General features: G+C 35.1%; 1 protein-coding gene across 1 annotated transcript; it reads left to right on the top strand.

Moving 5' to 3' along the window:
• The first annotated feature begins 4801 nt into the window (after positions 1–4801).
• CSN2 (casein beta) lies at positions 4802–8858 on the top strand. Its single transcript, XM_045881784.1, has 6 exons — positions 4802–4852; positions 5569–5595; positions 5710–5736; positions 6800–6823; positions 6920–6964; positions 8247–8858. Exons 1-6 carry the CDS (start codon positions 4802–4804, stop codon positions 8856–8858), a joined length of 786 nt encoding a protein of 261 aa, XP_045737740.1.
• Positions 8859–17432: the final 8574 nt, after the last annotated feature.

Below are 17432 nucleotides of genomic sequence, written 5' to 3'. Positions count from 1 at the left end.
CCTGACAATTCTCTCGACCTATTGATATTATATTGCAACCATCTTGCCATACATCTACTTGGGTAAAGAAAACAATTTGGTATCTAATCTCATTTGGGTATTACTGCTATAGATACTTCTATTCATTTTTAATTTTCACATTAACCAGAATTTTCTTCTTTTTTAAATATCCCAAGCCCATAACTGTTTACCTCACTGTCAGTTGAGAACCCTCATCCTCCACCTCACTGGAAAATTAAGATCATTTAATTTCAAGTTCTCTGCCATGTACTTCAAAATATGTATTATATTGACTCATCTTCTCCTCCTCTTCTGCTGTCTCAGGAAAACTGGTACATTTTGTACAGGCCTAATTCTTTTGGCTATGACCCCAATCCTACTGGAATTTGCTTCATCAATTTATTTCCACACCTTTGGTGGTTTTCAGCTTCCTCACCATTGGCTTCTTTATTTTATTTATTTTTAAAAAGATTTTTATTTATTTATTTAGCAGAGATAGAGAGAGAGCACAGGTAGGCAGAGGGAGAGGGAGAAGCAGGCTCTCCGCTGAGCAAGGAGCCCGATGCGGGGCTCGATTCCAGGACCCTGGGATCATGACCTGAGCCGAAGGCAGATGCTTAACCGACTGAGCCGCCCAGGTGCCCCTGACCGCTTTATTTTGAGCCACAAATCTCTATCCTAAAATTACCTTCCTGTGATTCTGGTTGTCCCTATTGTTATAGATACCCTTCCATGGGTGTCCTTACTTCCTCTCCTAAAATCTAAGAAGAGTAGTGTTGCTTTTAATTCCCCCCCACATTACTTGCTTCTTAACCACTTGTAGTGCATCCCGATGATTTCAGTGATAATGACTCTTGTGTCCAAAAACCCCCTCCTTGTTTCCACCTTTGTCCCCATCTGTGTTGCATTTTCACTCTTAACTCCACTTGTTTCTTCTAGTTATTTCCTCCCATGACTTCCATGACCTTCTATTCTCTTTTCCTTGATACTTTGTATTTTTCCTATTTCCTTTTGCTCTATCAGTCCCAAATAACAAGAAACACTTGAGTTCTATTCTTAGACAATTTATTTTCTCACTTGCACACTTTCCCTAGGGAAGTTCATTTATTCCTTTGTCTGGAAAAAAAAATTCTACAGTTGTACTTATGACTTCTTTGAGCATCACATTTAACTGACAATACCTTCTGGACACCTTCAAACTTACTATGTTCAAGGTTTAACACTCTCTAATTTCAGCCTGGTTTCTTATCTTGGTTTACAATATGACCAAATTTTCAGTCACACAGGCATATGTTATTCATTAATTTTCCTGATGTCTCACATTTCTTATATTTTAATGACACATTTGTTTTCTCATTGCCTAAGAAGCCCAGTACCATCTTTCTAGTCAATGTCATTATGATGTCTGTCTTCGACTATTGTAATAACATGTTAATCACATGTTACTATAATAACCTCCTTTACTAGGTTACCCTGAGATATTGTCATAAAGTCATAAAATTCAAGAAATTTCACAATCCTCCCTTCTTTCAAATCTCTAATATCTTCCCTTATTTCCAGTGAATTATGTCACCCTGAATCATTGAAATTCAAAGGTATTAAGATCTGACTCCTGTGTATCCTGAAGTACAGAACCCATCAAACCTGGTATTTTTCTCTTCAAGCTCCTGTCTTTCCTTCAGCCAAAACACTTTATTCACATTTAGTCATCTTTTAAAATTCTACTTATTTTTTTAAGATTTAACCAAAATAGCAGCTCTTTAATGACCAGTTCCCCTGCCCACACTCAGCACCAATGCCCCATTCCTCCAATTCAGGCATAATTAAATTCTACACATTTAAGCACAAATGCTACATGGAGAGCTAAATTTTCTAACAGAATTTATAAAGGGAGTTAAAACATGGATACTGCATACGATCAAACAGAAATACATGTAGTCAGACATATCTAGTTTTAAATGGCATCTTTGCCATTAACAAACTATGATTTTTGGGCAAGTTACTCAATCTCTTGTTGTCTCAATTTCTTCAACCAAAATATGGAGAGGACAGCTACCTCATGATGTTTTTGTAAAGATTATACAAGATAATCTCTATAAAATGCACAGTGCCTGGAATAGGGGTGATACTAAGTATAAAAAATAAAGGTTATTATTATGCCTAAGATAGAAAAAGGTAATCAGTACTTACCAGGTAAATAAGTCTCCATGACATTTTGCAAAATTTTGGTGGCAGATTCACCAAGGATTTTAAATATCCCAGCTATCCAGGTAGTCTTTTTCTGTGATGTTTCATTACAGAGGAAGATTTATTCCTCTTGTGTACAGAATATTGGTTTGAAGTGAATGATTTATTTTTTCCCAATCAAGTGGTCCTGGGAGCTAAGCAGTTTGCCTTACATGACTAAACTACCATCATGGACTTGTTATCTTGTCAGTTCCTCCACTGCAGCATAAAACACTAACAACTGCTCAGGTTAGCATGAAATTGTGCCCTTTGTGAAGCCCCTGTGTATCTCTGATGTTCATATAGAATTCCCCCCACAATTAAGATCTTGAGGACCCACCAAGTGCTAAAGAGACTTAATTGCATTCACAATGAGTTGGGGATTGAGCCAGAGTCTCAATGTCTTCCAGTCATTGTTTTAGTTATTAGAAAATTACATTTCCTGAACAGATTTCCTTTATTGGTTTGTGAATTGCTCCCTTGTTAAACTGCTCCCCAGAATTTCTGGGGACAGATAATAGGCAGAAATCATATTCTAATCATGTGGACTTCTTGGAATTAAAGCTCACTATTGATTTTATCTCAAACCGCAAAATTAGCATACCACTAAATACAGTATATAAACCACCACAAAAACAGACAGACCATCATCCACTTGGCTTCCCCTTCACTTCCTGTCCCCCACCTTGGAAAACAGGTAAGAATTTCAGATTTAAATCTGATGTATTCTCTCTTCACCTTTATTTCAAACTAGGCTGAGATATATGAAGAAAATAATTGCTTAAAATATAGTCTTTGAAATAAGGGTATTTAAAGTAGTGCTGACACTATTTTCAAAATTTAGGTTAAAAAAATAGAAATGTCTATAGAGATTTGGTAAAAATTATGACTGCATGAACTTTATGAGTCTAAAAAATGTAGTAACAATGATTACTATTGTTTTAGTACAAGGCCAGTTAACAGGCTATATTAAAAAATCTATTTCTTGAATTAATAAGTCTTCCAATTTGGTTAAACATACAGCAACAATAAAAGAAGATATATTTAAATTATTTTTTGGGAATATGAATAATTAATGGGAAACCTTTATCCCACAGTAGTTTTAGAGGGAACACTGAGTCAAGATATGGCAGGACATGTTTGGGGATGTGCACTACTTGAAATGTTCATAAATATTTTTTCAGAAGTATGTATTCATTAAACTTCCTTAGTGTCTCCAACATCCCACTTTATCAATTGGTTTATAATAGTTCAAAATATTATTAAAATAGACATATGAAATACAGAATTAAGTTAAAAAATATTTTACTTTGTAAGAAAATTCTAGATGGGACAGAGATGACTTGGAAACAAAAACAAAGGAAAGAGAAGATTTGAAAGAAAGAGTACTTTAGAATCCATTGGTCAAAATGAAGTTCTGGTTAAAAAATTGGTATATAAAATGCTAATTATAAAATATAGAAAATGAGATGAGATCCTTCCTACACATAATGACCCCTAATAGGATACTATATTCTTTTTTTTTTTTTTTGAGTCCTGACAATAAGAAATTATTTGGAAACTTATGGAGCTCTTAAGCAAAGCAAAATTAAGATTTATATAGTATCCATGAAAAAGATCTAGAAAAAAATGTCTTTTCCTGAAGAAAGAGCATAATCTTCAGGCTTCAAATATTGGAAAGGATATTTTGCCGATTGATTAGGGACTTTTTTCATGAAATGTTTTTAGTTCAGAAATTTAGTTTAAATATCTGAGACTGAAGATTGCATGCTAAGTGATATTAGTGGCACAAACATTATTTTGTATAAGAAACTACAGAAATGCTACAAAATCAAGCATTTAGTACATTTTGGTTATATAGGTTAACATGTATATTAGGTTATACTACAAAAAGAAGTAGCCTGGAGTGGGGATTGGGCAAGAGGATAAATGGAGGAAATAAAGGAAATGCTCCAATGAAAATCTCAGTCTAACTGGAAATAATGAGAAATAATTAAAAAACCAATATGCATGGAAACAATTTGGTTTAGTAAAAAAAAAAAAAAGATAAAAAGATAATATGATCTTCTTTGTATACATTTTCTTTGATCAGTCTCTTCCAGATAGAACTGAGGCTCTATCAGGGCTGAGACCTTAAAATTTTGTTTGCTGCTATCATCCCAGCACCTAGACAGTGTCTGGCAATAAAAGGTGTTAGATAAATATTTTTGAACAGATGAATCGATTAATAAATGTTCCTGTAAATACCTTGAACTTTTTTCGGTCTTTCACAAAAACTCAACCATAGTGCTGTAAATGAGATAAAAAAGAATGAGATGGGGTAGAGGTGATGGCTGAAAAAATCTGAATGGTTGGCCATGAGGTAAGAAAATGATATGTAAGTAAGGATCCATAGTAGACTTTGACCCTGCCTATATGATAAAGCGTCTATTAGTATTTTTTCTAAAATGCAGTTATTTTTATTATGTATTATCTTTAGTTTCTTTAAAAGGAAAGCAATCTTAGCTAAATAAGAAAATAGATTGACCAATGTATTACCATTCTTTCATTTCCCCATTGACAAGACTTGATAGCCATGAAGATCCTAATCCTTGCCTGCCTGGTGGCTCTCGGCCTTGCAAGAGAGGTAAGCAAATGTCTAAATAATTAAGGTATAATAGAATATCTGCCTATGTTAGAGAAGAACATCAGCAACATTGTTAAAGTACAAATAAAGCAGAATTTCAACAGATTCATTTGCACTTCCTAGAAAGTCATTTACATTCATCCACTACTTCAACAGTGTGCAGTAGGGGCATAAATCTGGGTCAAATGTTTTCTATACCACTGTGCCACCAGTTCCTAAAGGAAAAGGAAATGGACAGATAAGCAAACAGACAAAACAAAAAGAGACAGATATACAAATGACAATAATAATATTGCACAGATATGATTGCATGCATGTGCAACCTAGATAAATATATCTTATTCCAATGACAAAATATATGTATCTCTTAACCTCACGGCGCTGGGCCCAATTCTACCTGTGTCTACCCAAAGACATTGAATAATTATAATCATAAATATATTTGTAATACTAATAAACTGCTTAAAACAAAGTAAAACAACTGTTACCCATCAAAAACTGTATATTCACGTAAGATAAAAATATATCAATAAAGTTACTAAATATAAAAGACATAAAAAAACTACCTTTCGAGACTCTCAATAATCATTTTTTTATTTCTTAAATTTGTGAAATAGCTCTGCATAAGAAGATAAAAATTAAACAGGAAAAATGTTTAATAATGAGTTACCTATGGAAACCAAAATGGTGTTTGTTTTTTTATTTTCCTGTTACAGAAGGAAGCACTCACTGTATCCACTGAGGTAAGGTGTTTTTATTCACAAAAAAAATTTTTAGCCACAAAATATTAACATTCTGCAATGATCTAGGAAAAGGCCGTTGTTGATTGTTTTATTTTTTTGTTTTTTCTTTTACAGACTGTGGAAAGCCTTTCAAGCAGTGAGGTAAACACAACATTTTCAGAGGCAATTTCCCAGTTTTGGAACAGTAAAATGCTGTGTTATCTTTCTATTGTGTTTCATTAGGACAGTTAGGTCAAAGCAGCTCTGTTCTGACATAAGTTTTGATGTAAATTTCTATTATTTTTTTTCCCATTGCATATGCGTAAGGACAGAATAAGTATCTGGAGAATTCAATATTCTAGCACTTCCTAAGTGGGCTCGCTACTTGAAGTTGTGTCATCGTGACCCCCTCTTTTTTTTTTTAATGAACTGTGCAGTCCTGTTTTCTGTCTTGAGCTCTCTTTACCCTGTCCTCATTCCCTATTCTGATATTTATCAAGCGCCTTCTGTGGATCAGATATTGACTAGGAGCTGTGGCACAAACGAAAAAAGGGGTGCTGCCCAAAGTAAAGAGCAGAATATGTGAGCAGACATGTGAATGGACACATTTTGTAACTACAATAGTCACTTCAGTAAATAAGAGATGGTGAGAGGTAGTGTAGTCCTAAATCTGCCTGGGAGAATCAGGTAGGTATTTTATTTACCCTGGCACCACTCTTTTGGGATATGCCATTACCTGTTAGTTAAATTGTACATCAGTATACTTTGTCTCTCTACAAGGCTATCAGTCCCTTAAGCAAGGCATTTATTTCTTACAATTAGTTTGAAGTGTAATAAGTAACCTAAGAATGATTAAAAGAATTAAAAGATGAATTCATATTATCAATGAATATTATTCTTTTAGAATCAGATAGAGTACTAGCAGTCATTTGTTGTCCTAGGAAAGGGGCATGGTGATAGAGAGAAATCAACATCTATTAAATACCTCTTTTTGTACTATGTTCACTAATTTTCTTTTCTTATGTAACTGCATTCATTTTTCTCTTATACAACAAGCTTATGCAGAACAGTGCAACATCTAAGCTTCAGCAATTATCCTGAGTTTTTAATATTATCAAACAAGGTGTGCACGTTAACCTATTACATGCCTTCATTTTCTGATTTGTATTGACAAATAAGAAACATTCATAAAACTAAAACTAATTTTATTTTTATTTTTCTGAAGGAATCTATTACACACATCAACAAGGTAATAGTTTCATATTTGCATGTACTTATTTTCAAAATTTCCTACACTTAATTTTTATAGGTGGTAACATTTCCTTATATGTGATTTGGTTTTTAGCAGAAATTTGAGAATTTCAAGCATGAGGAACAGCAGCAAAAAGAGGTAATTTATTCATGATAAGTATATTTCTAAAATTATTATGGAATATAATACATACAAAATGTGTATGTGTTCACTCTAAAGGATGATAATAAAATAAATGCCAGTGAAGAAATTAAGTTTTGACACAGTCAAAATATTTTGAAGACACAAATGCATCTTTCAAACTCACAATCAACTTACAGAGTTTAGAATCAAAACCGAAGAATAATTCTTGATTTACTCACATTTCCAGCTGGTTCCCCTTAGTCTCAAGATGGATATTCTGATGAAAGAGAATGAAAAGGCAATACGGCACCTTTATTAGCTGTGTGCCTTTGACCCCAAGTTTCTCTGTACTTAGTTTCCTTTTCTGTAAACCGAGCCTATTCCTAACCCCACAGTATTGATAAGCTGGCACACAGTGAATAGTCAATGATTTTATATAAGATTTTGTAGGTTTTATATTAACATTTACAAATACATGTTCTTAAAATAATTTCCATTACACCGATGAGAGAAGTAAGGTACAGAACAATTGAGTGACAATATCACAGTTATTAAATAGTAGAGCTTGTTTAAAATTAAGGATTTTCTTCGACAACATAAAATTCTTCATTTAATTAAATTACACTTGTGGTAACATATTTATCTAATTGTAATATTTCAACTCCCCTATTTTTATCAATGAAGTTGTATTGTTCAAAACTTAAGCCAAATATTTCCTAAATCAAAATGAATTTACAAATGGATGCCTCTCGGAAGACTCAAGATAACTAACTACCTTCTCCCAAGAGAAGTAGTGCTAGAAAGTGGCTGGTGTTAAGTAACTCCTTGAATTAAGCTGTAAAGTAAGATTTAATTGTCATTAAAACAACAGCAACCACAACAAATAAACTTTGGAGTTACCCCTCTAAGTCTTTTTAAATAGATCTTTATTATATGAACACAATTTGCTCTATTATCAAAACATTATGTTGAAAAGTCCATGAAGATCAAAGTGGACAGATACCGCTATCTAGGCGATTCAGAAAAAGGTGAAATAAGTCTTGAAATCTCCAAACACTGATTTCAGTTTGATCTGTGGACTCACCTATGAAGGGACGAGTTAATGAGAAATCCCTCAATGAGCATTTTACTCATTAGTCTTCACCTGACTGAAAATTATCTCTTAATCAAATCAGTCAAAGATTTTCCTTCTCTCTTTTCACTCAGTTATGGTTGTTCAAAAGACACGAGGTTAATTCATCACAAATGACTGTTATGGTTGAATCATGGACTCAAAGTTTCTTTTCCTTCTTTCCAGGATGAACACCAGAATAAAATCCACCCCCTTTCCCAACAACAGCCTCTAATTTATCCTTATGCTGATCCCATCCCTTACGCTGTCCTTCCACAGAATGTCCTGCCTCTTGCTCAGCCTGCTGTGGTGATGCCTTTCCCTCAGCCTGAAATAATGGAAGTCCCCAAAGTTAAGGAGAACATCTTTCCTAGGCGCCAAGTGATGCCCCTTCTTAAATCTCCAGTAGTGCCCTTTTTGAACAGCCAAATCCAGAATCTCGCTGGTCTTGAAACTCTGTACTTTCCTCAGCCTCAGCCTCAGCCTCAGCCTCATCCTCTGCCTCTGCCCCTGCCCCTTCCTCTGCCTCTGCTCCAGCCCCTATTGCACCAGATCCCCCAGTCTCTTCCTCAGACTCACATGCTTACTCCTCAGCCACTGCTGTCCCTCCCACAGTCCAAAGTCCTGCCTTTTCCCCAGCAAGTGATGCCCTACCCCCAGAAGGACATGCCCCTACAAGCCTTTCTGCTGTTCCAGGAGCCTTCCCATAAGGCCCATCCTGTGACTCAACCGATTGCCCCAGTTTACAACTCTGCTATTGTAAGTCCAAACTTACTAGCTTTGCTGTCTCACTTTTGACATGAATATGGTGATAGAGGAAGTGAGAACTCTAGAATGAAAGAATAAATGAATAATGAATGGATCTAAAATGCACTTTGTTTAGATCAGTGAATCTCAAGACTAGCAACATAATAGAATAACCTGTAGAACTTTCTCTTCCTAAAATCCCAATGTCTGGGCCTACCTGCTGAGATTCCTATGTAATTGTTCTGATCTTCTATGTAGAAGATACTATTGGGAACAAACTGTTTCAGGAGATTCTGATTTAATTGATCTGTTGAGAATTTGGATAAAGAGGATTAAGGCTTATTAAAGCTGGAATTAAATTTGATAGTCTGATTGGCTTGGAATAAAGAAGGCTTATTTTTTTCTACAATTTTGAAGTTTTCCTTGTGCATGTCTATTCTGCAGATGCCTTATTTCACATCTCGTTTTTGACATGTATACATATGATGGTAAACAATTGAGATAATTATTTCATTACTCAAAGAATTCTTAGGGAAAGTGTCTTTGTGTCTTTGCCAAAATGTGAATTGTATATTTATTTATTTTGCTTTTTATTTTTTTTTAATTTTTAAGGTTTAAGAGAATTTCAAAGCTAATGTCCCTTCCTCACTTTTGGTAAGTTTTGGGAGTTTGGAGGTTAGACTGATCATTTTAATAGATAATATCTTTTTAGATTTCATTATCCTGGATAAGTCCAAGACAGTGATAAACTTTGTCAATACACCAACTTATTTATTAATGATCAAAGTGTCATGGGTGTCTCAATGGTTGACTAACATCTACTGACCTGAAAGTGTGTATCAAATTTTAATTAAGTGCTATTGACAGATCTGCATTCAAGTGCCTGTGTTCTGATCCTTGATTATCATCATTTTTTTAGGAAAAACTGGAAATAGTTTCTCCTACTTTTATGTGAATATATTTGAGATTTTTTTAAAAGATCACTTTCATTCTCATTTCTAACTCAGGCTTCATAACTTCAATTGTTTTTGTCTCACTTAAAATTTACATATTATCCTTTAATTCATGACTCAAAATAAAATTAATTATTCCAGGTATAAGGTTTAAAAAGAGGAGAGAATATAGCTTTGGGATTCCTAAAATACAACTCTGTCTATGATCAGGATAGACTAGACATTTCACTAAAACAATATCAGGTGAGCTGTTATTTAATCATATAGGAATTTTTATATTCCTTCAAGGTAGGGCTCAACAGTTTGCATTTGTAACAAAATTTGTCTTGTAAATTAATCACACCAAAATTACAAATGAGGAGGGATGAATAATTATAGCCTATAACGTAACTAATTCTATATGTGCTTTATATTCTACAGAATTGACTGTGACTGGAAATGTGGCAGCTTTTCACTTGGCATCCTGATAGCAAAAATTAATAACTTTTAAATGAATCTACATAGAAAAAATGAAAGATTTTTCCTTTATTTATTTTATGTACTATATGGCATTCATCTTAATCTGAATTTGACTCATAAACTCTACATTTTCCAAATCAACAATACTAGAAATTTAATTTTGAGTTGGAAATACCCTACACATGGGAAAAATATGTATAGTTTCTGGAATTGTGTTTGTAATTATTTAAGTATCTATTTCCTAACCAGTCATTTCAATAAATTAATCCTTTAGGCATATTTAAGTTTTTCTGTCTTTATTATAATTTCTTAAACCTGAGTTGGCCTTAAGATTATTGTCAATTTAAGATTATTGGTGTTAAAAATAGCCATGGAAGAATTGAAATCAGATAGAATGCTTTGAATTGAATGGTAAAGAATATCAAAAAGTGGAGGAAAAGATAAGGAGATCATATACTGTGTTTGCTCTAGAAAGTCTTGGTTTATACCCATTGCCCAGTTAACCTAGTACACTCTCAAATGTACCCAACATCGGTTATTAAATTTTATGGTCACTATGGAAAAAAAAAAAAAACAACTTCAAATGTGAAAGCTGATTCACAGCTCAGCAACGTGTAGCTAAGTGGTGCTGTGAAAGTTACTCAGTCCTTCAGACCTTCAATTTCCACATCTATAAAATAGGCAATTCAAAGGTTTTTTATTGAAGTTTTAATATGATAGGTGCACTGCACAGATACAGGATAATTGCTCCCTATTGCTCCACATTACTGACCTCGCTTATACTAGAACAAGAGCCAGTATCACAATCAGAATGAACTGGGTTATGTGGTTTTGGCTGGTAATGCCCAAGAAATAAGATTTAACATGAGGCTCTGATATCCATTTTTTTTAATTGCAGAGTAATTGTTTCATTGTAATGAATAATCCCCCTACCAACTACCACACCTGTACACTCAGTCTCATCCTCTTGAGTTTACACAGTGACTCATCCTTAGCAATTATTCCATCTTTCCTGCCATCCTCAGTGATTTCCTCACCTAAGGACCAAGTGTGAGACAACTTATGCTATCTTTCCTTTTTAAAAGAAAATTCCATCTTGTGACAGTACACTTCCAAACCCCTCCCAGTCCTTTAGGCTTCTCTATGGCAACTGTTAGAGAAGAACTATCCATACTGAATATATTATGCTTTGATTAACTTGCTTCCATCAAAGTTTTGTCCCTATGGAAATCACTTTTTTCCAAGGTAACCAACAACTTTTATCTTGTTAATCTGTGTTCATTTTACCCAAACTCTCAGAGATATTTGGTAGAGTTGATCATCCCTTTTTTTTGGAAATAACATACTTCTCTTCATTTGAAATCTTAAACCCACTAAAACCCCTGGCTTCTCTCTTAATGCATTAGCCATTTCTTTGCAGTCTCCTTTCTGGCATTTCTTTTTCCAACCTTTAAGTGTTGGAGTACCCTAAGGGTTTAGCCTTACTTTGGCTGGCAGTGGTTAGTTCCATGGCTTTAAGTCCATTCATGGGTTGAAAGCTTCTAAATGTGTATCTCTGAACTCATTCTTTCCTGAACTCCAAACTCACACACTCAACTTGCCTTCTTGGCCTCCACACCCAAGTATCTAATTATCATCCTAAATCTGGCACGACCAAGCATAACTCTTCATCTGGATCCAGTCTCTGAATTGCTCAAATTTAATTGGGCATATTTCTGTAAGAGAACAAGTGATAACAGTAATATAGAAGCAATAGATTTATTTGAATAAGCACTTCACCAGAAGAGAGTTTCTTAATGGCCATTAAACATATGAAAAGGTACTCAACATCATTAGTCCTCAGGAAAATGCTAATTAAAGCTACCGTACAATATTATGACACAATCACCAGAACGATTAAAATGAAAAAAAAAATTGTCCTTACCGAATATTAGCAAAAACAAACAATAGGAATGCTAAGCAATGCTGATGTAAATGTAAACTGGCAGGAGTCCCTTGGAAACCTGTGTCAGTCTTTGTCAAAAATCAACATCTGCATATCTTATGAGTAGAGGTTTTACTCTTAAGAATATAGCCAACAGGGGTACCTGAGTGGCTCAGTTGGTTAAGAGTCTGCCTTCAGCTCGGGTCATGATCCTGGGATGGAGCCCCAAGTCCGGCTCCCTGCTGGGTGGGGAATCTGCTTCTCCCTCTCCCCCCATTCATGCCTCTCTCACTCTCTCTCAAATAAATAAAATCTTTAAAAAAAGAATATAGCCAACAGAAATAGCATATGTATGTGCACTAAAAATAAGTACCCAAGTTCCTCGCAGCATTATTTTTAATACCCCAAATTAAAATCAGCACTAATGTGAATCAACAGTATTTTCTATAAATAAATTGTGATATGCAAAAGAGTGGAACGTTACAATGCAGTTAATATGAATGAGCTACTGCTACACATGCACAACATGGATGAATTTTATGTAAATAAGATTGAAGGATAGGTAGCCAGGCCCAAACCAAACCAGACTGTACAACCCCATAAATATAACATATTAGAATCTATGAAAAATTCATTTCTAGTGCACTAAGTTAGACTAGTGGTTATCTGAGGGGAGGTAGAACTTGATAGGGAACATGAAGTGGTGCTTTCAGACGCTAGTGATATTCTTCCCCTTAACCCGGATGATGGGTACTTTGTGATAATACATTTTGATGTGTGCACTTTTCCATTTGCCTACTTGTTGCCTTGAAAATGTAAATAAATGTACAGTTCATGTGAAATCTTGTATTTCTTCATTAGTGTCTCGCCTACCTTCTTTTTCCCTAAAAGAGGGGGCTTCCCCAGTGCGGAATCACCTCTCAGCCTCTGGACTTAAATATAATTCCACAGTAGGCCAAGGGACCTGGTTTCCTCAGAAGCTGTGGAATGGCTGCGTCAAGCTACTGAAAAATGTATGGTTTGAACCCCTACTGGGGTGAAATGTGAAAAATGGGAATCAGGAGATGGGAGAGAACCTGCAGATTAATTCCTGCTTCATTTTTTTTTTCTCTGTATATTATTCAGAGGTGAGTTCTTCTGTGCAGCTTGTGTTCATTACATAATAATCATCTTCAGTTTTTTTATTGCCGAAAGGATTCGGAGGGCTCAAGCAGTTTAAACTTTTTTGCAGGCAAAAAGCAGAGGACAGCAGCAGCAAGGGAAGGATGTGCAGTAAAAGAGGTGCTAAGATGTCAGGGACAGCTTACTTGTTCTCCCACTGCTTGGTAGCCCAGGATATGCTTTCTCTCCAGGTCTGAAACCACCCACGGAGGCTGCACAAAACACCTGCATCCCGGGAAGGTCAAAACTACTTGTTGGGAGGGTCTCTTACAAAAACCTTGTCTTAACTGTTGAAAACCATCCCTGCTTCACTCCCCCACTCCTAGATTTCACTGAAATCTGGCACAGACCATATGCAATTATTACTAAACAATCCTGACAAGCTGATCTATTCTGCCCAAAGCAAAGCACAAACATATAGTTATAGTATCATTTGCCATTAGTTATTAAATACCATAGTGTTGACCAAGAGTCAGTAACTCTAGAGATAAGCATACAGTCATCCAGACCAACTGATATTGATGCTATGTTATGCTTAGCCTTTCTGGAGAAAACATGTGTGCTGAAAAAGCATACCTGCTGATATCTTTCAACTTGTAGTGGAGTGGTTCTCACGTTGTTTTGCATCTTTCCTTACCTCCAATTACTTAGGGTGTAAACATTTACATAATTCATAATTGCTTCCAAGTAAACTTCAATAAATAGAAGCTGAAGTTGTAGAAAATTATAATTATTTGCATATATACAAAGTCAATGAGCTATAAAATATTGCAAAAAGTTGATATCAACTTTAATGAAATATATCAATAGGACAGAATGTACTTTTCTCTTTAACAATTAATCAATTGGACTTTAGAAATGTTTGAGAGAACCAATCTGAAAACCAATCTAAGTACACTACAAAAATATTAAATTTTCTGCATAAGTGAATATAGTAGGTAGACTTCTGTGCCCTCAAAAGTTATATTTAAGTCCTAACCCAGGTACCTATGAATGTAACCTTACTTGAATATAGGGAGTTTGTAGATGTAATTAAATTAAGATAAAGTAATCTAGTTTAGATGGGTTCTTAATCCAATGATTATCGTCCTTATAAGAAAGGAAAATTTGGTCCTGGACATACACAGAGGAAAGATAGCCATGTGAAGTTGGAAGCAGAATTTGGAGTTTTATAGTAACAAGATGCAGCCACAAGTTAAGGGATGCCGAAGATTGCCAAGGATTGCCAACAACCACCAGACGTTAGGAAGAGCCAAGGAGGGATCTCTAGAGCCTTCAGAGGAAGCATGGCCCTACCAACACATTGATTTCAGATCTCTAGCCTCCAGACTATGAGAGAATAAGTTTCTGTTATTTTAAGCCACCCAGTTTGTGGTACTTGGTTATAGCAGCCCTAGGAAACTAGTAAAATGAAACATACAGATTTGGGTTACATTTTGTTCACAAATCATTTGAAAACCTTTGACAAAATTATTTTAAAAATGGAGAACCAAACCAAAAAATTTCTGTCTTACTGAAATTATTGAAAGCAAAGCTTGTAAATGGGAAGATGTTGAAATTTAGTGCCCAAAGGGAGAAAAAATTTTTTAATGGTGAAAGCTCGAATAATGTATGACTTAATTCTGAACTACAATTCCAATTTGGTGTATCTTAGCATGTAATCTTAGAAGATTTTAATGACTCTCAGATAAAAAAAAAAGTGAGCATATATTCCAAGCCAGGAGTGTCATCATACCAAAGGGAGAGGTCCTTGCTCCAAGCAGAGCCAATTAACATCCTTCTACTCATGCGTGAATACTCAGGGAACCTGCAGTGTGGTCATTTCCTGTGGGATTTAGGACCTGAACAACCAAGAAGCCCTGAGATGTGAGCAAGCCATCTTTCTTATCTCCTGCAAATTAAGTCAGTCCAAAGAAGAGTGATAGTGAAGGACGAGCAAAAGGGTTAGTGACCACTGTCAAGTTCCTGAGTACAACTGTACTTTCCTCTTGGAATTTTTAGTTACATGAGTTAATAAATTCCCTTTTTTTTTCCCATTAATTTGAGGTAAGGTTTAATTATATCACTTGGCACCACGATATTCCTGCCCAAATAGAATAAAATTTCTGTATATCATGGTTCTATGACAGTGGATCTTTTACTGCTTATGGCCATAGAGCTTAAATTTTTGAAGGAAAAAACCTAAGGTTGAGTTTTTAAATTACACAATGAATGCCTTAGTTCAGGTCTCCATAACAAAATACCATGCACTGAATGGCTTACATAATATTTATTTCTTACAATTCTGGGGGCTGGAAGTTCAAGTGCAAGGTACCAGCAGATTCTGTGTCTGGTAAAAGCTGTCTTCCTGCTTGCAGACAGCCACCTTCTTGCTATATCCTCACATGCAGAGAGAGAAAGAGAGCATCTCTCTCAATTCCTTTCTTATGATGACATTAATCTCACTCCTGAAGTTTCCACCCTCATGACCCAGTTGCCTCCAAACACCCCACATCCAACTACCTTCACATTGGGGATAAGGGTTTCAACATATGAATGTAGGGGAAACACAAACATTCAATATATGACAATTAAAATAACATGAATTTACAGGCTTGTAGATCTCATGTGAAATTTAGGAAAGTGAGATACCAATTATTAGGAAAAATGAAATATATTGGAAGATATGAAAGATTCAGAGCACCCCTAACTCTCAGATGCTCCTGAAACTCTCATTGTGCCTGTGTTTCATGATGAAATCATGATTTCTTTGTTTACTGTAGTTAATCGTTGCCTTAATTTCCCACTTTTCACTTTAACTTCAACCCTGATATGGCTCGGTAATAAGAATAAAAAAATTAGAAAGTTATTTCCTTAAAGCACAGTAGAGTACATAGACTAGTGTCTTAGGGGCTGGATGTGGGCAATAAAGGAAGGGGACTCTACATTTTGTATTAAAAAAAAAAAGAAACTAGACTATATTGAAAATCAGGTAATTTTGCCCACTAATTCACATTTCTAGTTTCTCCTATGAGTCCTAATTTCTGGTCAAACTTGATCTATGTATTATGCATGGCAACAAAAGATTGGAAGGAGTAGCAGAAGGAGAAGGCATATACTCTTTAGTTTACAATCAACATCATTTCCCCCCCACCATTTTCCCACTCATTCATGTTATCTTCTGGGTTCTAGGAGGTTTGTAACCATAATAAAAAGGGAAACATCCAAAAACTATCTGTAGATAGATATGCTTAATTCTAATAACCCACCACTTCCCCATGTCTACAAAGCCTAGATGACTGTCCTTTAACATTTTCCATAAAGAATGGATTTTTATAAAAGTCTTTTTTCCCTAACTACAGTTGACTGAAAACTCTATGAGGAGGCACACAGTAATTAAATTATATTTCTGACCTCAAGGAAGATGAAGAAGCCCAGTCACCAAAGTGATAGCAAGTAAACTCCTGAAGTAAGGCGATAATTAATATTTTTAGAGATTTAGTGGAGAGGGGTGGTGGTGGTAATTATTGCATGACAAATGGTCAAAACAGAGGTGACATCTGTGGGAACTAATCATTATATCCATAGGAAAAATTTAATGGCAATTTCATCAGGGTTATTTTTTATATAGAAATATAAAAATATTTTGGTGAACAGAATCTGTCTGATAAACAGACTTCTGGCTCAAGCTACCAACAGAGAGTGATGATCCACCCCAATTTCTGAATAAGAATTAATTTATGGATCTATAATTCTTGAATGTAGAAAAAAATCAAAGTTCTGTAGGAAGCATCCTCCTATAATATCGTATTTCCAATCCTGATCCTTGTATTCAACCTATGAGTTTTGGAGCATTTACATAAAGAAATAAACTAAGTGATCTTCTTACAGACTCTAGGATCCATTCTCTGTCTTACCACTCATTACTTGGAGAATGTCCTGATGATTTGTGGTTCATATTGGGATTTCTTTGAGTCAGTAATAACTGATATTGCCCCCAGTTTGTCTCCTTCCAAGCCTATCCAAATCATTAAGGTAAGTCCTCTGCTCAGAGTGGGAATAGATATACTGAGAAACTGGTTTAATCCCCATATTACCTCCCTGATATATGGAGTAAAAAGGTCAAAAACTACTGAATATAAACCATTC

Source organism: Mirounga angustirostris, unplaced genomic scaffold (assembly GCF_029215605.1).
Source record: "Mirounga angustirostris isolate CCGP_5_RB_7025 unplaced genomic scaffold, mMirAng1.0.hap1 SCAF_2, whole genome shotgun sequence".
Taxonomy (NCBI): domain Eukaryota; kingdom Metazoa; phylum Chordata; class Mammalia; order Carnivora; family Phocidae; genus Mirounga; species Mirounga angustirostris.
The sequence above is the reverse complement of the archived record's forward strand: the minus strand, read 5'-3'. Positions and strand labels throughout refer to the sequence as shown.

Bases quoted from the DNA above. Each gene is read 5' to 3' on its own strand.
- CSN2 (XM_045881784.1), top strand. From the start codon at position 4,802: ATGAAGATCCTAATCCTTGCCTGCCTGGTGGCTCTCGGCCTTGCAAGA. The intron at 4,853-5,568 runs GTAAGCAAATGT...TTCCTGTTACAG, and splicing joins CTCTCGGCCTTGCAAGAGAG to AAGGAAGCACTCACTGTATC. The intron at 5,737-6,799 runs GTAAACACAACA...ATTTTTCTGAAG, and splicing joins AAAGCCTTTCAAGCAGTGAG to GAATCTATTACACACATCAA.